The sequence below is a fragment of the Tupaia chinensis genome, unplaced genomic scaffold (genome assembly GCF_000334495.1).
Source record: "Tupaia chinensis unplaced genomic scaffold, TupChi_1.0 Scaffold145916_1, whole genome shotgun sequence".
In the NCBI taxonomy this organism is placed as follows: Eukaryota; Metazoa; Chordata; class Mammalia; order Scandentia; family Tupaiidae; genus Tupaia; species Tupaia belangeri.
In genome coordinates, this window is record NW_006205774.1 from 2,053,858 (window position 1) to 2,075,888 (window position 22,031).

The 22,031-nt window shown below is 36.3% G+C and overlaps 1 protein-coding gene across 1 annotated transcript in view; it reads left to right on the top strand.

Annotated features, from left to right (window-relative positions):
* The window catches only part of DGKB (diacylglycerol kinase beta), an 881,803-nt gene that overhangs the window by 162,749 nt on the left and 697,023 nt on the right, over nucleotides 1-22,031 (top strand). The window contains exons 3-4 of the mRNA XM_006168687.3: nucleotides 17,151-17,227; nucleotides 21,716-21,736. Of these exons, the coding sequence (XP_006168749.1) occupies nucleotides 17,151-17,227; nucleotides 21,716-21,736 (98 nt within the window). The remainder of the gene's footprint in view (nucleotides 1-17,150; nucleotides 17,228-21,715; nucleotides 21,737-22,031) is intronic.

Here is a 22,031-nt window from a genome sequence, read left to right on the forward strand (position 1 = left end):
TTGTGTGAGATGCCCTATACCCTTGGTCAAACGTGCAAACTCATAGATTTCTTCATTGCACACTACATGAAAAGAATATTCAGAACCATACACACAGTGTTTCGTCCTCTCTTGACTCTCCTCCATCAAATTTGTAAAATTGCAAAGACTGATTCTTACTTTATAGGTAAAGATTGTAGTTTAATATAGTCAATTAAGACTTTAAGAAAATTCTATCAAAAATGAGAATTGTTCAGAGTAAAAAGTTTAATTCTAAATACATTTCTAAAATATAATACTACTGCCAGCATTACTAGAAATTCTGATACCTTTGGAGTATTCCAACTGCCAGAAATAATATTTCTTTCTGAACTGGAATTTTTGCTTCTTTTGTTTCTTATGTGTTTTCTGGTTTTGGGTTCTTTTTTCTTTGTTTTTGTTTGTTTGTTTGTTTGTTTTGTTTTGTTTTCAGTTTACCTGGGAGTGGCATTAGAAATTTCCATGTTCCTCAATATAAACTTTCTGTTAAAAACTGAAATGAGGATTGAGGGAAGTAAATATTAGTGATAGCAATATTAGGAGGGGAATATTTGGGAGGCATGGATCTGTGGATCCTCTTAAGTGTCTGGAATATTCATTACAATAAAATCATAAACTGCTTGGTTAGTAGCTTCCTTAAACTTTTGGTTGTGTAATGTTCTCAGTATTCGAGATATGTTAGTTCCTTATTGTGTCACCGAACAGAAATTCCTGTATTTATAAAAAATACAAGTTTAGGGCCAGTCCCATAGCCTAGGGGTTAAGGGAGATAAACCCAAATGGCCATCTATGGTTTGAATCCTGGTCTAGAGGCTTGGAAATCATGCCAGGCAAATGTATGTGTGTGCCCCAAATCTTGACAAGATTGAGAAATGAAGGAGAAGGGATTGAGGCATGATCACACCCACTGAGGGATGGTGGTTTCTCCTTCTTTCTCTCTGTTTCTCTGTCTCTCTAGTGAGCACATGCATCCTCTAAAAAACATACAGATGTTGGGACCACCGGATGGCATAATGATTAGTTGCTGGACTCCCACATTACTAACTGCTGTTTCAGTCCTGGACCCAGAGACTTGAACGCGCCAGGCGCATGTGGGTGCATGCCTGAAGTCACAAGAGGAGAATAGAGAAGGGATTGTGGTGTGGCCATCACCCATGGGGGATGATTTCTTGCATTCTGTCTTTCTGTCTTTCTGGCAAGAACATGTGCCCTATAGCAAAAATCCCTCTTAAAAACAAAACAAAACAAAAAGATGTTTATTTGGCTCATAGTTCAAATAGTTGGAAAGTTCAAGAGCAGGGTCCCAGTAAATGTCTGGTGTCTGGTCCTAAGTACATAGAGAGAGAGAGAGAGAGAGAGAAAGAGAAGAAAAGAGACGAGACAAAGACTTCCCCACTTCCTCTATTTGTGCCTCTCCTGCTTTCAGACAACCAATGTATCTGCTTAAATTAAAGGTGGTTCTTCCTCTTAAATGTCTTATCACCTCCCAATGTCATTACATTAGGAACTAAATTTTAACACATGAACCCCTGGGAAACAAACCCTTATGCCAACCACAGCAAGAAGGGGAAAAATGGAGATAAACTTTGTGAGAAGGTCTGAAAGCACATCTCTTAATTGTTTTCATTATGTGTACAACTTATAGATTACTTCTTATTCTATACTCTTCATAGTCTCCTGAAACATGGCAAAAATAAATAGATACATAAAGCCAAAAGATAAATATGGCACATTCTCTCTGAGTTCTCTTCTAAATTTAAGATTTGGGGACAAAATTCTGGAGTTTTATGTTCAGAAACTAATTGGAAACTTCAATAATTTTGTATTGTCTTAAAACAGAATATTATTACCATAGTGACTTGAGAATACAGTGTTGTTGCCAGAATGTCTGGTTTCTCAGTGTTTTACAACCCACATAAGAACTTACAAAGAGATAAAATAAAACTGTCATCTTCTGAACTAGAGTGGGTTTTAAATTTTTAAATAATATACAGATTCAAAACTGTAACTCATAATTACATTTATTTTATTAAATGTGTTGACTTAAATATATATAATGACTTCACTTAATCTTACTGCCCACAAAAGTGAATTTCCCATAATAAAAAACTTAAAATTTATATATAAAACTTTTTTTTGAGAGATTTTTGCTATAGGGTGCATGCACTTGCCAGAGGGAGACAGAGAGACAGAAAGAGAGAAATCACCCCCTGGGCGAATGGCCACACCACAATCCCTTCTCCTCCAATATCCTCTCAGGATTTTGGGCATATATGCACACATGTCTGATGTGAGTTTTAAGTCACTGGGTCCAGGACTTGAACTGTGTTCAACTACATGGGAGTCCAGCGATGAAGTAACCATTACACCATTCCCCAAATTAATATTTTAAATATAACTTTCATTTAAAACATTTTATAGAATCTAAGGGACTTTAAAAAGTTTGTGGAAAAATGGAATTAATGCATGAGTTTATTTTCAAACAAATTTCGAAATCCATGCATAATTTTCTGATAATATGTTAATGATGCTGCATATTCTGGTTGTTGGTTCAAGACACAAAGTTAAACACAGCTAACAAAAATGAAGAAGGGCTGGTCTTATAGCGTAGCAGTTGAGTGCTGTGCATAGCAAGTCAAATCTCACATGGCTGACCACACAGTTTGAATGGCTTGAGGGACAAGGCTGGAATGCATGCATGTATGGCTCACATTCTGATTGGATGAAGTGGAGGAGAAAAAAGTGTGGTGTGACCATGTTCCACTGAGGAGTTCTCTTTTCTCTCTCTGGTGAATGTGTTCACCTTTTGCCAATGAAAATAAACAAACAAATAGGGGCGGGGGGAAAAGGTTTAAAAGAACAGAAAATGTTATGGGGGGAGGGGTCCTAGATCTCAGTGTGATTCTGATAGTACAGATGATAATAAACAGTCACAGTTAATGGATATTTTCTAGGTACCAGATACTAATCCCAGCAAAAGCTCAAAGATCTTATGGTTAGTTTCATCTCCATTTACCAACGATTATAATGTCACCACAAATAGTGAATCAGTGCCGAATAATCTGCCATCCCACTTGGGTGAACTGCCCATGACCCTACCTTAGCCTGGCCTGCCGTAACAGAGACTTCATTTTCCCACCTGCTCAAAGACACCATTCTAATGGCCCTCGTTTCATCTGTAGCAGTCTCCTCATTCCTGTTGCTCAAATGTGAAACTTTGGGATGTGTAGACTCTGCTTTTGGAACCTATATCCAAACTGTGAAAAAAATACTTTCAACTCTACATTTAAAATAATCCACCTTTCCTGCCCTAGTACTAAACCTTTGTGAAGTCATGACATCTGTATATTGCAATGCAATCACTTCATGACTACTTCCCTGCTTTGACTCTTGTCTTCTACAGTTCGTTTTCCACACAGTAGTAGGTGTATATTCCTTAAAATTTGTCTGAAAGTAATTACAGATTCACCAGAACTTATCAAAAATATGTACAGGGAGTCCTAGTGTACCTCTTTCTCTGGTAGTTACATCTTGTATAACTACAGTTTGAGAAATGCTATCAAAATTTAAAAAATAAATGTTGGTATAATCCACAGAGCCTATTCAGATTTCACCAGTTTTATGTGCTCCGAGTACCTCTTTTAAACATAAAATCAGGGACCAGCAGTTAGCATAATGGCTATGTCGCTGGACTCCCATGTAGTCAACCGCGGTTCGCGTCCGGACTCGGTGGCTTAAAACTCATGCTGGGTGTGAGTTTAACAATTAGCACCCTTTCCCAGCTCCACACTCATGACATCATGTGGGGACTTGAAATCGCCATGGTAGGAGTGTTTATAGTACACCAGTTGGCAAATACCAGTTAGTATCCTCCATATCCTGAATGGTTGTTAAACATTCTCCAATGTACCACTGGTCCATTGTGTCAATTGTGTCACTAATTATAATTCTTAATTAAAAATTATGTTTTTGTTCTTTTATTGTGGAGGTTTTTGCTATAGGGCGTGTGCACTTGCAAGAAAGACAGAGGGAGACAGAGAAACAGAAAGCGAGAAATCCCCTGGGGGATAGCCACGCTGCAATCCCTTCTCCTTCATTCTCCTCTCAGGATCTTGGGCATGCATACACATGCACCAAGCATGAGTTTAAGCCACCAGGTCCAGGACTTGAACAGCATTTGACTACATGGTATTCCAGAGACGTAGCCATTATGCCATCTGCTGGTCCTAAAAGTTATGTTTTAATGTGCATTTTATTTATAGGATAAATAAACAGCTTAAGCATATGGTTATGTGTTCTTAACACATTTCCTACACAATAAAATCTATACAAAAATGTAAATTATTTCACAATTTCTTAGCATCTGGATAAGTTTGCTGACCACATTAGCAGATATTTGTTTATCAAAAAAAAAACCCTCTTACAAATATTTTCTTCAGAAATTTGCACTAAATTCATACATCAAAAAGTTAAATGCAGATAAATAAAGAAAAATAAATAATAGCTATGCAAGAAAAATATTTTAAGGACAGGCTGTTGAAGGGGATCATCAATGAATAACATCAAAAGAAGAAAGGAACCAGCAGTTGGCCTAATGGCTATGTCGCTGGACTCCCATGTAGTTGACCACAGTTAGAGTCCCAGAGCTGGTGGTTTAAACTCATGCTAGGTACGTGTGCATGCATGCTCAAAATCCCAAAAGGAGAATGGAGGAGAAGGGATTGCAGCGTGGCCATCCCCCTGAGGGGTGATTTCTTGCTTTCTGTATCTCTGTCTCTCTCTGTCTTTCCGGCGAGCACATGTGCCCTATAGCAAAAACCTCTTTGAAAAAAGGATAAAGGAAATAGTCTTCATATACTCAAATTGGGAGTTATTTTTAATTAAATAGTTATTTTTTAGATTAATAGAAATAGTTTCTTGTATATGTATTAACAGTTCACTCAAAGATATTATGGAATCATTTTTTTTTTTCCAGAGTATGTAATGACCAGAGAGAGAGAAAATAAATAAATAAATAAATAAATAAACCTCCTTGATAGGGGATGGTCATGCTGACATCCTTTTTCCTCCATTTCTCCATCCTACCAGGACTTTGGGAATGCAACCACATGCGGATATGTTTTTCAATGTACAGGGCCAAGATCTAAACTGTGGTAGGCCATGTGGGATCTGGTTTCCCATGCATAGGGCTTAATCCCTGCAGTATGGAGCTGGCCCTGTGCTATGGATCACTTTTTTTTGTTTGTTTGTTTTTTGAGAGGTTTTCGCCAGACAGACAGAGAAAGACATAGAGACAGAAAGTGAGAAATCACCCCCTGGGGGGATGGTCACGCCACAGTCCCTTCTCCTCCATTGTCCTCCTGGGATCTTGGGCACGCCCGCTCACGCGCCCGGCGTGAATTTTAAACCACCGGGTCCGGGACGCAAACCACGGTCGACTGCGTGGGAGTCCAGCGACACAGCCATTATGCTAACTGCTGGTTTCCACTTTTTAAAGCTAACATGATCCCAAGAGTGTAGTTGAAACACACTTGGGGGAATTTGTACTCAGAGCAATAGGAGGGATTTTCTCAAAGGCATGTGTTGAACAGGGAGCAAAATCTTGACCCTAGGTTTTGTTTGTTTTCTTTTCTCTCTAGTGTAGCTGTATCTTGTGAGGATATTTCATGAAAGTTCAGGTGTGTACATTTAAATTAGTATGTAAGCTGCTACAATGTGGCTCTTATTATTTATAATGATAGTTCTATATTTTTTCAATCTCTTATACTTTTATTCTAATTCTCACATAAGTAGGTATGAACTTCTGTCTCATGCTAGTTTTCTAAATCTCCTATTCTATAGTACTGTAGGTATTTCTAGTTCTCCAAATTTCTTGTTCTATAATGCTGTAGGTGTTTCTTTTTCAATGCTGACTACAATGAAAATGGAACGTCTTTTATGTCATCTGGGGAGTTGCATTACCAGCAATATCCATTTCTGGTTCTTCTGGATTTCTAAAATACTATTTTTGCTATTCTGACCTGAGGTAAGGGCAAATAAATCTTTAAATAAAATGTTCCCATGAAATTTTTTTCTCCCTAAAAAAGAGCTCACTGAGCAGCAACCAGACAAAATATATATTCATGCTTAGAAAAATGGAGCAGGAAAATAATTTTCTGATTATCTTTTAATTTCTTTGTACATATCTTTAAAGATAAGAGCAGTGGCTAATTGAAATTTAACTGCACATAAAAACCATTTGAGGAGTTTTCAATAATCCCTCTGACCAGACTCTACTCTAGGCCAATTCAATCTGCATCACTGTGTTGTGGATCTAGACATCGGTATACTCTAAAAGTTGCATGTACTGCAGGGTTAATGCAGTCACTGAAAAACTGCCTTTGGTTGGACACAGGAAAAGACCTAAGGGCCATGAATATCTTCTGTGATAAGAGGAATAACCCATGTCCAGAAGCCTGGATTTTGAAGGAAGCTTGAACTACTAAGCTGAGAAAATGGAGATCATTTTCCCACAGTCTGATAGAACATTCATATTAAAGACATTAGCAGCCTCTCTCATGTTGTTAGAGCTGTCACTTTCCCCAGAAAACCAATGTCCTCACTAAAACTGGAAAACATGGAACTAGTCAGTCCTCTAAAACTATGCTATCGATAAAAATGACAAATGCATTTTTTTTCCTGTTGGGTAGTTTTGGTGTAAAGAGTTGACTAGAGAAGGCGCTGGCAGGTGGCGTGGTGTTTAAGGTATTGGACTCACACATGTCCCGCCATGGTTTGAGTTCTGGACCTGGTTGCTTGAAAATCATGCTGGGGTCATGTGCATGCCTGCCCAAAATTGTGAGAGGAGAATGAAGGAGAAAGGACTGCTACGTGAAGGAAAGGATTACGGTGTGGCCATCTCCCCTGGGGGATGATTTCTCTTTTCCCTCTTTCTGCCTCTCTTTCTCTTCCTCTCTGGCAAGTGCAAGTCTTATGTCAAAAACCTAAAAATAAATAAATAAATGACTAGATTGATAGATAAATCAATAAGAGTAGTATGTAGTATATTCTTTCTCACAACAGCAATGACTACTATGTGGGTATTAAAATGATTGGCCCTGGGTTTTAAAATACCTTTACTTTGGAACAAACAAAAATAGGTTTTCTCATGAGGCACGATGAGAAGTGCTATTTGCAGAACTTTCCTTTTTTACTTTTATTCCATAGTCCTCTGTCTTTTCTATGTACTTTCCCCTTAAAACGCAGCAGAACATTTTTTTCTTTATTTTTAAAAATGAATTCTTATATAACTACACAAAACACATGTACTATGCAAAATTTACATATATTCGAAATTTTCTAAAAGAACAACTATGTATATATATATTGTAGATTCTAGTTCCACTATCAAATACAAACATAATTCCAAACGAAAAATAAACTATAATTTAATGAACCACTAATTTAAAAATATCCATATGATTATTTTTATCTTATATTTATTATTTTGTTCTAGAAAATATATCTTTTCCTGTTCATTTACGTTAGCATAAGGAAATCAGCTATTTCAATACCAGAGAAAAAGGCGACAAAGTTCACTGACCTAATCTTATCAAAGTCATGAACTCCTAATTATGTCCCTGGGCTGAATTGTATCATTTTACTGGTTGTTTTTTCAAGGGGAAAGGTAATGGGCTTGGGTGATATAGAAGAGTTTGAATCACTGCTTGAAATTCTTTCAGCTGTATGATTTTAGCTCTATAATTATGAATGCGTAATGATTTCTATAACCTTGTTCTCTCCATGTGTGAAATGAGGATAATGTTGGTAAAGTGACTGTGATGTTAATGAGATAATAAAATAAAACACTTTACTAATACACTATATATGCATACTATAATTAATAGTGTTGCTAATGCTTAAATCAAATGTATTATCTAATAGAGGTATTATGGGAAGTTCCTGGGAGGGTAAACGTTACCTATTGTGTTTAAAGGAGGTTCTGACCAATTTTCTAGACAAAGCAGCATATAAACTATGGCATATATTATATTTGAACTTCATTTAATATTAAAAGGAGTCTCTGGCCAAAAGAACATCCCATTCAGAGAAAGATCTCTAAAATTATGGGATGCTTTGTGAATTAGCTGACTAGATATCGAATTGTAAATATGGAAACCATAGAAAATAATTATTGGTAGGTAGGTAGGTTGGTTTGGATCATATTTTGACACACCTACAATGCAAGAGGAGGAATTTATGCTGCAATATGAAGGCTATAGAAAACTGTTCATCAGTGATGTATTTAAAGTCATGTTTAGGAAGGACTTAAGAAACAGGAATCTATTGGCACCAAACACATTGTTAAACAGAGTACTTTAAGGTCTGCATTATTATTCTGATTTTAAGTATTAGAAAACTGAACCACAGAGAGGTTAAAAATTAATCCAAGAGTTCTGGAGTCAAAAGTCAAATCCAAATCTGGGACTAGCAGTTAGCGTAATGGCTATGTCGCTGGACTCCCATGTAGTCAACCACAGTTTGAGTCCCGGACCCGGTGGCTTAAACTCACTCCGGGCGCATGTGCGTGCATGCCCAAGATCCCGAGAGGAGAATGGAGGAGAAGGGATTGCGGCGTGGCCATCCTCCCTGGGGGGTGATTTCTCGCTTTCTACCTCTGTCTCTCTCTGTCTGTCTGGTGAGCGCATGTGCCCTATAGCAAAAACCTCTCAAAAGAAAAAAAAAGTCAAATCCAAATCTATCTGGCTTTGTATCTCTCCATTACTTCACAAGGACTTCATGATTAATCTGACAAGTACATGTTGAATTTTTTTTTTGGAATAAAGAGGCAAAGAGGCAGCGAAATCACAAAGGAAGTTCACTCAAGACATAACAGATGCTTGACGGGATATGATATAAACTGAAAGTGTTTAATTGGTCCTGTAGTGCTTTTGAGGACCCATTAACTTTTTTCTACACATTTCCAAATGCTCTTACCAATTTATTTTTTATTTCAAAGTACAGTAAAGGGAATTTCACTTTCCTTTAAAAATCATGTAAAATTTAGGACATTATAAAAGTAAATAATAATTTGCCACTGTAGCTAATTTAACTCTTATGACATTGTTTATCACATGACTCAGCCAAAATGAGAGACTAAACAGCAAGTGGGCACTTTAGGGGGCCCCTGGAACTGTCCACATACCAGATCATGTTCTAGAGAGACAAGTTGTGAGAAGAAGCTTAATCTGTCAGCTCCCACATGCATTCTCTCTCTCTTTTTTTCCCCCAGTACCTAACAAGAGTGTTTGCTCAAAATAATGATCCTACTTTCAGGCTCAGTACCATCTCAGTTCTTAGGTGATTCTGATAGTGATGGAAAAGAGCCCAAATGACTCCATTTTCTCATCTGTGGTTATCGATATTAAATTGCTTTCTGAGAAAATGGATGTGCTAATCTAGAGCTAGCAATTTGTATCCATGATTGTCCTCCCTATCTCTTGCCTTCTAGGTAAGACAAGCATAGGTGCCCTTGAAATTAGCCCTGTGTTTCAGAAGTGTCCCAAGTCATTGGCCTACCCTTATTTTCTAGGTGGCCCAGTTTTTGAGGCTTAGCATCTATCTTGATCCCTTATCTAAAGGATCAAACCAGCTGTTTGAAGCTGACTGCCCAGCCTGCCACTTGCCAGCTCTCTTGGTTACTAGATCTTTGCCCCATTACAGATAGGCATTAACTGTAAATTGATCTCCCAGCTGCTTGCCTATTTGACTGGCTGCCTGTATTTGTCAGCATTGCTCAGCCAAGTGCTTGTCGCTGTGCACTCTCACTTGAAGCTCCACTATTAGCTAAAATATGACTGAGACAGTATCCTACCTGCTATCCATTCATCCAGCCATCATTTTCTTGGTGTTAGTCTTGTCCTGGAAGGCAGGTCAGACATACTTGTGGATCCTTTTCTCCTCTCTGTTGTTGAACAGTGATTTGGACAAAACAAGATCCAGAATTGGCATAATAAAAAAGAAATGATAAAGAGAAATTCAGAAAAGCAACCAAATGACATAAGATACATGTATGTTCTTCTATGAAGCTAAAACAGAACACAGTAGTGGGCATTTCACAATCTAGTATAATTTGGGAGTCTAAGCAGATAGATAAGCACTTCCTGTACAGATATTCTGTTGAAAGGTTATGGATATGTAGAAACTTCTGGTGTTCCATATCGAAATACCCATCTGTAGATTGTCTGAGCCAGTCAAGGCCCCGTTCTCAAAAAGACTAGGCCAAAGAGAGGTTACTGAGACAGGAATAGAAGATCATGATACTTTTCCAGTTTCTAAAATAGATTATAAACTGGGGATTGGATCATAGGTAAATTTCAGATGTAAAGATTTTAGAACCAAAGCTTGAGAACTGAAAAATGTACAACTTGAATAGATGGTGATTCATCGAAATATGAATTAGAGCCTCTTAAATTCTCTCAGATCAAGATCATTATTATTATTTTTTTTTTATTTTTGGAGAGATTTTCACTGTAGGGCGTGTGCGCTCGCCAGACAGACAGAGAGAGACATAGAGACAGAAAGCGAGAAATCACCCCCCGGGGGGATGGTCACACCGCAATCCCTTCTCCTCCATTCTCCTCTCGGGATCTTGGGCACGCACGCACACGTGCCCGGCGTGAGTTTTAAGCCACCGGGTCCAGGACACGAACCGCAGTCAACTACGTGGGAGTCCAGCGACATAGCCATTACGCTAACTGCTGGTTCCCAGATCAAGATCATTATTGAGCCCCAATTCATGAAAATGGCAGTGACATACCTTGATGTTTTTGGTCTTAATTTAGTTCATGATCTGTCTACTGGAAATATTCTGATATAAGCTATGATCAGTAAACTAATAAAACATGACAGGAACCATTTTAAGAGCTTTGGCCTTCTCTAGGAGCATTTATAAAAGATTACTGAATATATTTTTTACTCATATGAATTTTGAAATTAAAATGCCATGTTCAGGCAGTATCTGTAAAGTTAGGTGGGAGGTCTGTGTTTGAGAAATTAAACATTTGTCCTCCCTATTCTATGTATTCTATGTATGATGGGGCCAATATAAGGTTAAAATAAACATAGTCCATTGGAATATGATAGTCCAGAATGTATGCACATATACATGTCTGTATCCCTGTGGGAATACAAAAAAGAGTCTGCATTTACATTTATAAAGTAAAAGGATAGGAGGTCCTGCTAAATTTTTTTAAGAGAGGTTTTTGGCTATAGGGTGCATGTACTCACTGGAGAGAAAGACAGAAAGCAAGAAATCAACTTCCACGTGGATGGCCATGCCACAATCACAATCGTTCTCTTCCATTCTCCTTTCAGGATTTTGGGCATGCACACTTATGCACCCACCATGAGTTTCTAGCTGCTGGTGCTGGGACTGGAACCACAGTTGACTACGTTGAAGAGTCCAGCAACATCAGCATTATGCTATCTGATGGTCTTGGTCCTGCTAACTTAGACTGAAAATCAAAACAACAATGAGATACCACCTAATCCCAGTCAGAATAACTAAGATTAAACAAACAAAAAATGATAAGTGCTGGCAGGGGTGTGGTGAAAGGGGAAATCTCGTACACTGCTTGTGGGAATGGAAATTGGTCCAGTCACTGTGGAGAACAATTTGGAGATTCCTCAAAAATATAAAAATAGAACTACCATATGATCCAGCAATCCCACTCCTTGGTATCTACCCAAAGGACAGAAGAATACTTAATCAGAAAAGTGCTTGCACATCGATGTTTATTGTGGCACTATTCACAATTGCTAAGTCATGTAAACAACCCAAATGCCCATGAACAAATGAGTGGATAGAAAAACTGTGGCACATATACTCAATGGAATACTATTCAGCCATTAAAAAACAACAAAACCCTGGCTTTTGACTGGAAGTGGATTAATATGGAAGATTTACTGCTGAGTGAAGCAAGCCTGGTTATGAAGGGGAGGCATTGTATGTCCCCACTTAATATATACTGAGTGTCCACACACTACAACTGAAACTAATTGACTACAGGATATAGAAACATAGTATATAGATGTAAATACCAGATATAGTGTGTGTGAAAGAGGAGGGTCTGAGGAAGGTCATTTAGAAGAAAAATAAGGAGGCAAAGCATTAATGGCACAAAGGAATGTGGTATTAACTGTCGAAGATATTTTGTAGTTTTATCAACTGTACTAGGGAGAAATGTTCACCTGTTGAAATGTCCCTTTTGTAAGCCAAATAATAATGTGATTGAATGTATAACAGAAAATAAAATGAAAAAAAATTTAAATAAATAAATAAAAATTAAATAAAGTTAAATAAATAAAAAAAAAGAATAAAGCCTTATCATCCACAAAGAAAGATTTTACAATAAGGGATTAATGTTCATTCTCTTTTTAATATACATTCTGATCTTTGCATTGCAAGTTTTGACAAGGTATATGTCAGAGCAATTACTGTACTTCATAGTAATTTAGAAATAACTGATTAATTTGATCCCATTATTTACTGAAATTTTTTTTGGCTTTGTAATAAAGCTGAAAGATATAAAAAAAAATGAAAGTATACATTTCTCCCCTGCAGAACTTATAGTCTAACAAAGGAAATTAATTTAACAGGTTATTTCTGATCAATTATGGGAAGTGTCACAAAGCATGTGCCGAAAAGAGAAATACATAAGAAGCTGTATAGGCTTCAACACATACACACACACACACACACACAAACACACACCTACTCCCTCCTCAGAGTATCTAGATAACAAAAAGACAAATAATTCAATTAAAATATAATGAAAGGACTTGAATAGATATTTTTCCAAAGAATACATGAAACATGAAAGGCCAATAAGTAGATAAAAGGATGCTTGATGTCATTGGTTATTATCAAATGACTAATCTGATACAAATCAAAACCACTTCATGTCCACCAGGATGGCTATAATAAAAAAAAATAGAAATTTATAAGTGTTGGCAAGAATATGGAAAAATTCGAGCCCTTACATATTGCTGATAGGAATGTATTATGGTACAACCACAGTGAAAATCCATTTGGGAGTTCTTCAGAATGTTAAATGTAAACTTACTGTATGATCTAGCAATTCTACCTTTAGTTATTCGTACAAAAGATTTGAAACATATGATTCTGTAAGAACTTTAAACCTTGATTGTTCATAGCGGCATTATTCATAATAGCCATAACCTGGAAACAGCTCCGATATATCTCACTTTCTTTCTCTCTGTCTCTCTGACAAGCACACACATGCTCCATAGGGAAAAAACAAAACAAAACAAAACAAAACAAAACAAAACATGGTATAAAAAAACAACAACAACAAAATGTAGTATATTTGAGGCCAGCTTTTGATGTGGTGGTTGAGGCATTGGACTCCCACATGGTAGACCACAGTTCGAGTCTTGGACCCAGTGGGTTGAAAAGTCATACTGGGAGGGACCAGCAGTTAGTGTAATGGCTATTTCGCTGGACTCCCATGTAGTCGACCACGGTTCGCGTTCCGGAGCAGGTGGCTTAAAACTCACGCAGGGCGCGTGTGCGCGCATGCCCAAGATCCCGAGAGGAGAATAGAAGAGAAGGGATTACAGCGTGGCCATCCCCCTGGGGGGTGATTTCTCGCTTTCTATCTCTCTGTCTGTCTCTGTTGGGCGAGCGCACACGCCCTATAGCAAAAATCCTCTCAAAAAAAAAGAAAAAAGAAAAAAGAAAATCATACTGGGCATGTGTGCATGTGTGCCTACAATCCCAAGAGGATAATGGAAGAGAGGAGATTGTGGCATGGCCACCCCCCTCAAGGGAATTATTCCCCACTTTCCCTCTCTCTGTCTCAGTCTCTCACTCAGTGAAAAATCTTTGAAAAAATGTAGTGTATTTATACAAATCTTTGTAGGGAGAAAATGGCAAAAAAAAAAATCTTTGTAAAATGTAGTATATTCATAAAATTGCATATTATTTGGTTATGAAAGATAGTAAAGTACTGATATATGCTCCAACATGAATTAATCTTGAAAACATTATACTATGTGAAGGAAGCCAGACGTAAAGACAATATGTTGTATGAGTCCCTTTACATGACTGTCTAGAATAGGCAAAACCCTAGGCATGATATATTCAATAGGCATCTCAGAGTGAGTTTTCTTTTCTTTTTTTAATTTTCTTTTAGAGGATTTTGCCTCGGGACATGTGTGCTCACCAAGAGTAAGAGATAGAGACAGTAAGAGGGAAAGTGAGAAATCACACCCCACGGGGAAAGACTATGCTGCGTTCCCTTCTTATCCATTCTCCTCCTAGAATCTTGGACATGCATGCACATGCATCTGGCACGAGTTTGAAGCCACTGGGTCTGGGATTCGAATCACGGTTGGTCATGTGGGAGTCCACCGATGTAACCACTACACCATCTGCTGACCCTCTCGGAGTGAACTTTCTAATAGGATGTTGGAACTGGGAAATTGCTTATGATAGTTTAAATATCACTGCATCTTGGGAAAGGAAAGATTATATTCAAGTACTAAGAAATAACTACTTATGTTGTGTTTCATAAAGGGAAACTGAAAAAAAACCTGCCTATGGGATTTCGAAAAGTTTGCAAAGAAATGAAATTGTAGCATAAATTTAATTTTGTCAAAAAAATAATAAAATACATGCATAGTTTTGTAATTATACACACTTTCAATGAACATTTTAAAGCCCCCCCCTTATTTTTTCCACATTTTAATTATTTTGTAAACTCTTATTCAAACTTGATTGAATATTTAGGTGACGTATTGTATTTGTTAGCTATTGTTTCCTTCTAATTTAAATACATTGTTATTCTGAGTTTGCTTGATTAAACATTTCTATTGAGTTGTCAGAAAACTCATGACTGTTTTCCATAGAGAAATAGACAAATATGTCACAATATTTCTGATGACCCAATATGTTTAAAGGCATAAGAGCATTAGAGCAATTCAAAAAGTTCATGGAAAAAATGAATTAAATTACAAATTTATTTTCTTGTCTGAAAAAGTGAAATCCACACATACTTTTTTCATAATGTCCATTTCCATGAACTTTTTTTTTTTTTTTTTTGGAGAGGTATTTGCTATAGGCACGTGCGCTCGCCAGACAGAGAGATAGAAAGTGAGTAATCACCCCCAGGAGGGATGGCCATGCCGCAATTACTTCTCCTCCATTCTCCTCTTGGGATCTTGGGCACGTATGCACATGCTCCTGGCGTGAGTTTAAGCCACCTGGTCTGGGACTTGAACCGCAGTCGACTACGTGGAAGTCCAGCAACATAGCCATTACGCTAACTGCTGGTCCCCTCCATGAATATTTTAAGTTTACTTTTTCCTTCCACGAGTTAGAGAGAGAGAGAGAGAGAGAGAGCACCCTCAGCACGGTTTCAACACTGCACTATGCACCCAGTCCTTAGCTAGCCTGGAGTTACGGGCACACTCAGGGAGGTCTCTGGACCTGAACCTAAAACCTTCACTTGTGGGATCATCTTGCAGAGCATAGTGTTTTACTATTGCACCACTGTTGGTTCCCATCCATGAGTTATTTGCAGTCCCCTTCTTTTTTAGTAAAATCAATGCATGTGTTTGTATTAATGTAAAACTTTAATTCTTTCTATTTTAATTTGCCAGAGGTTGTGTGTGCTCTCCAGACAGAGAAAGACATTTGGAAAGTGAAAAAGCCATTTCCATTGGTGCATAGCACACATGCCCAGTGTGTTTTTCAAGCTAAGTATAGGCCTTGAATGACATTGTTGGTCAGGTGATTTTCAGCTCTCTCAATCACTATGCCACCAGCAGGCCAGATCATTTTAATTTTAATTTAATAATAGTTATGTTTGTTCTTTCATGACATTTTCCCCATAACTCAGCGTTTCTTGTCACCAGTTAATATAATGAAAAGCCTAAAATTTACTGTACTTTTCAATAAAATAACTTACAATTAGTGACAGGTCTCGGCTTTGTTTCTTAGTTCAATTAAAGCGTGCTTTGGTGCTGTGTTGTGTATATATATATATTGTTGTGTATTTTATATATATATAAAATTCTCCCTAAAAATACCTGTGAAATACTCAGGTCTACACATTGCTTCTGAATGGATTCACCCTTGAGGCTTACCTATACATTTTATTTTTCTTACTTATCTAGCAGGTATTTTTTAGAGGTTTTCCTTAGGGCATGTTATGTTCACTGTTGGGGGGGGCGGTGAGAGAGAGACAGAGACAGTGAGAGGGTAAATGAGAAATCATCATTCCCTTCCCCAGGGAGGATGGCCATGCTGCAATCTCTTCTTCTCTATTCTCTTGCCAGGATCTTAGGCATGCATGCGCACACACCTGTGTGATTTTCAAGCCACCAGGTCTGGGACTTGAACTGTGGTCAGTCATGTGTTATGTGGGAGTCCAGTGACGTAACTGCTACACTATCTGCTGACCCTCTAGCAGTGTTTTATTCTTAATGCAGTGATATATAAAAAATGTACTGTGTAAATTATAAAGTATGAGAAAGAATGCCTGTTTTTTCTTTTGATCATAAGCTTATTTCTTTAATTTTGATGTGTCATTTTCAACATAAAGAAAAACAAATCCATTTATCTTGTAGATAGGGCCCATTATTGGGCAATACTTATGGGCAAAATATGCTTTTTCCTATTTTTTAATCTTCTTTATCTTTTCTAATTAAGTAGCTTTTCAAAATGGTAAAAAACATTTTACATGTTGTCTTTTTAAGAGAGATTTTTTTCCTGTAGAGCATGTGTTCTCACCAGAGACAGAGAGTCAAAAAGTGAGAAATCACACCCTAGAGGGATGGCCATGCTGCAATCCCTTCTCCTCCATTCTCCTCTTGGGATTTGGGGCACACATGCATATGCACCCAACATGACTTTTAAGCCACCAGGTCCAGGACTTGAACTGCGGTTGACCACATGAGAGTCCAGTCATGTAACTATTATGCCATCTGCTGGTCCCTACATGTTGATTTTTAAATTTAGTTCTGTTGGTGATAATTTTCATTTTAAGAGATTTTTGTTATTGGACTGAGATACAAAACCACAGTAGCTATATATAAAACATTTGTGTGTTTCCCATTTTTTACAGACTCTACAAAGAAAGTAAAGGATGTTCTTGAAGAATTCCATGGTAATGGTGTGCTTGCAAAGTATAATCCTGAAGGGGTAAAACTTTTTTTCTTTATATCAGTTGTATATGTATATATGCTTGGAGAGAATTAATTCTTAATGAAAAATTCTTGGAAATATGTATACATGTGTATATACATGTATGTTATGTGTGTGTGTGCATGTGTGTGTGTAACATAAATCTAAATACAATAAGCCCTTTTTCATATACCCTCACAGAAAGAAAATGAAGTTTGTAACAGTAATGCACACTCTGCACGATATATTAAATGTTCTACATTTTCCACCCAAAACACTTTGGTGATGAAAATAACACTTCTGTATTGTGTACTTGAAAGAGTATAGGTCATTTAAATATAGTTTTAGGTTCTTTTCCTGAAGTCAGAAAACAAGATTAAACAGGCTCTCACACTATGACCTACAAATTTAATCTAAAATAGACATTGATTCAGGGCAAGAGGATTACTCCTTTTAGTAAATTATTTCCTTCAACACATAAAGTTATTGCGATGGGTATAACTGGTCTACCATCTTAAGGAGCTATCTTGGACAAAAAGAGAAGTTCTTCCCCCATCTGTGATTAATTTAGTAACAGTATGTTTGCAAGTTTCAGATGTATTTTCCTTATAAAAACTTTCTACATCCTGTCACTTTTCAATGTCATGCTGGAATGAATGCTTTCCATTCCTTGTAATGTGTTAAATAACCCTTCATTTAATACTAGTTAAGGAATGTTACATTTTTCAATGTTTTATCATCTTTACTGTTAGTTCATTTGTAGTTTCAGCTGATACTTAGGTTGTAAGGGAGTGAAGACAAATTGGATTTTGCAAAAGACCCTTTTGTCTAATGTATTATTTAGATAGATTTGTCTGCTGACTAAAATATGATTTGTTTTCTGCTGTCATTGTTGTTTCATTTTTGCCTGTGTACAAAGCACAGTTCTTGGTTATATTTCAATACTGTACTTCTCGGGAGGTTATAAAACTTAATTTTGTTATCACAGCTCAATCTCTAAATTCTGACCTCAAAATACTCATATTGTTTTATATTTTCCTATTAGTGTTTCTCTTAGCTACGTTCTTTCTCTCTACATTCCGATGTAGTGCTATACCTTTTAAAACTCTTTAACCTAAGATTTATTTTATTTTTAAAAACTAAAATTAATATTCAGTGCTTAAAATGATGGAGAAAATGATGGCAATTTAAAGCCATTTCTATGCTCTTATATTGGAAAAATATATACATGTCTGGCATTTATTTCACTTACATTTTATTTTTTCTAGATGCCATAGAATAGAAAAATGTTGGCAGATTAATTTGTAGAACTGAAAATCTCAAAGTCTAAGAAAGCAGAGTGGAAAAATTAAAGATGATATTACACTTAACTGATGTTAGATTCAAAATCCTTATTAATATTTACATTCACAACAATATTTGAAAATATTACAAGTTTTTCTAATATATATATACCGAACTAAAACTTGTTGGTTCTCCAGAAACATAGCTGCTGGCTATAAATTCAATTGAATCATGGTCCTGTTTGCAAAATTGGCTTTTTTCTTCGAAGATTTTTTATTTAAGGGATTCATGATATTACACTTAACTGATGTTAGATTCAAAATCCTTATTAATATTTACATTCACAACAATATTTGAAAATATTACAAGTTTTTCTAATATATATACCGAACTAAAACTTGTTGGTTCTCCAGAAACATAGCTGCTGGCTATAAATTCAATTGAATCATGGTCCTGTTTGCAAAAATAGGCTTTTTGCTTCGAAGATTTTTTATTTAAGGGATTCTCAAGAGTTAGTGTTACTCGTATTATATATTTCTTGAGGATTATCAGTTACCATATACTGGATTTATTGAGGTAATTACCAGATTCATTATTAGACACAAGTATGATGTCAGCCTTTTTAATAATGTAATGCCTCTCCATAAATGTACCGATCTGCTGTTGAAATACATAATTAAAATAATGAACAGTTGAAAAACAAAAAGCTAGATCTCATTATGATCCAAGAGCCATTTTAAATGAATGAAACCACTCTGATCTTAATATTGATAGAAATTTTTCCATAGGAGAAAATGTCTAAGTTTATAGGATGCTTTTAAAAACAAGTGTGTATTAATAAATTCCAGTAGGAAATACTTAGGCGTATCCAATGTTGAAAATAAAATATTTAAGTCCTTGAGGGTCTCTTCAGTATATGACCCCATCTAGTTTATAACAGATTACTCCAACGGTAAGAAAATCTTTACTGTCTTATGTTATCACTCCTTATTGGCTGGTGGAGTTGACTCTAAAGTTGTATGGCATGCAGACTATGTATTGATCTTTAATTATACCAGAAAAGTTAGGAAAGTAATTAATCCAAACTGACTTTGAAATGATTAATCTTGTTTCCAAAAACATTTCTGAAAACATGGCTTGTATCATTTGAGTCAGATGTCTTTGCAAACAAAGAATAGCCCAAAAAACCCTTGAATTGCTTCTTCTACTGCAAAGTAGAGTGGCTTAAATGGTAACTGAGTTATTTTGCTTATAATTCATTTTAGTTACTGAATTTGAAAAGTGTTGTTTATAAAAATAGAGAAGATGTGACTTAACTTTATTTTTAAGTCTATTTATTTATTTCTTCCATGAAAGAGAGAGAGAGAGGGGAAAGTAATACCTCCAAGCATGCCACAAGCCACCTTTAGCCTCAACAGTTAGCATCACAGGCTTGTACATGTCCATCTGGCATATATAGAGAGACCTTGGGAGGTGACTCAGAACTTTCTCATGTGGTTTCAGCATTGCAGAACATTGTGTGACTGTCATACCACTCTGGCTAGCCTGTTTAAATCAATTGTAATAGAGAGAAAATATAAAATATAATACATGGATGAATCATTTATTTTTATTTCTCTTTTTAAAAAAATAATAATTATTTTTTAATTTGACCAGAGAGAGAGAGAGAGGGAAAGTGAGAAAGCAAACTGCCCGGTCCAGGACTCAAACCATGGTTGGCCATGTGTCACCATGCCACCTGCCGGCCCCCTTTATTTCTCTTTTAAGGATTGTTGATAATTTCTTTCTAAATTAATGAATAAGAGAAATATACATCATGGTCTTGATGAGTCTCTAAGAATAAAAATCAGAAAGGCCTTGCGATCCTGTGTTAATACAATCAGTTTTTAAATAAAGAAACTCATTTTAAGAAAAGTAAAATAATTTTTCTGCGATAAACCAACTAGGATTGTGAGAGTAACCAGAACTAAAACCTAGCTGTCTAGGATTCTGTGTTAAGGCTGATGATCTTGGAGCTTTAGGTCATTGTCTAGGCCATAGAATGAGAGGAAAGGTCCTGGCTGATAGAAGTAAAGGGAAGAGGGGCCAGCCCCATGCTCTTGTAGTTAAAGAAGTTGGATCCCACATGGCAGAAGGTATGGTTTGAATCTTGGCCTGGCTGCTTAAAAACCATGCTGAGAGCATGTTGTGTATACCCTAAATTCCTGCAGGATAGAGAAATAGAGAAGAAGGAACTGCAATGTAACTTTACCCCATGGGGTGTTGCTTTCTCCCTCTCCTTTTCTCTCTCTCTGTGACTTTCTGTTTTTCTCTGGTGAGTACACATGCCTTCTACAAAAATTAAAACAAAGGAAAAGAAAGGGAAAGGAGAGGTTTGGATCACATTGATTATATAATGACTTATGTTTGACAAGGTAAGAGATTATTTTTAAGTCTCAGCCTAATCTTATGTGAATAATGTAATATTAAAAGTATGATTACAGCTAGTTTGTAGCAGAGATCCTGTCTTAGTGAAGTTCTCATGAAAACACAGGCAGGACATATAAATGATCTCATGAGTGGTGGGATTTAGTCGTATGAGGAAAAAACTATATGGCATTGAGTATTATTTGACTTGAATTTCAAATTCAATTCCAAATTGTTCCATTGACATGTAAAAAAAACTATAGAGACAGTGGCAGATATGTAGAAAGATATATAATCTTTAAAGGCATGGAAAAATGCCAGGAAGGGTGTTGTAAAAGAAGGAAAACTTAAGAATGAAGAATAGTTATTCATAATCTAATATACTTTTATACTCAAAGGTTAGGCTTTAATTTATCCTCTATGACTGGTTTTAATCATGCTGGATGTGTTATATTTATCTCATGTTAATTAGAACTGCTTGCTTATTGTATTCAAAGATAAATTTAGTCAATGTTTTTCAAATTTTAGCATATATTAGAATCACCTGGGGACCTATTAGAACACAAACGCTGCCTACTCCCCTCCCTCCAACTCCCCATTTCTGATTCAGTATTTCTGGGTTGGGGCTCAAGATTTTGCTCTTCTATCAATTTCCCAATTTAAGTTAATGCTGCTGTTTTGGAGTCACTTTTTGAAAGCCATAGATCTAGGGTATGTTTTAACTTCGATTTTTAGTTAAATTATCAGAGATATGAGGTAATAAGTATAAATTATCTTAAATTAATACGTGTATTCTTTCTTTTCTTGCATGCACAGAAACAAGACATTCTTAACCAAGTAAGATATTTTCTTTTCTATTAAAATATATCTTTTCTTCTTTATTCTGGTATGAGCTATGAATTTCTCATCCATATCACTGAGCTATACTATGCCAATAAGATTCATATAGTATACAAGATGATCTAAACTCATTTCTTTATAATTGAGGTTAGTATGACTAAAATATTTTCAAATCAGTCAGTCTCTAATGGACAAGTAGGCACCTTAATAGAATCAAAATGGTTCTAGGGTGTGGGCATCAGTTTTGTCAGTGAACCTTAATTTTCTAATTTCACCAATGCATATCAGTCTC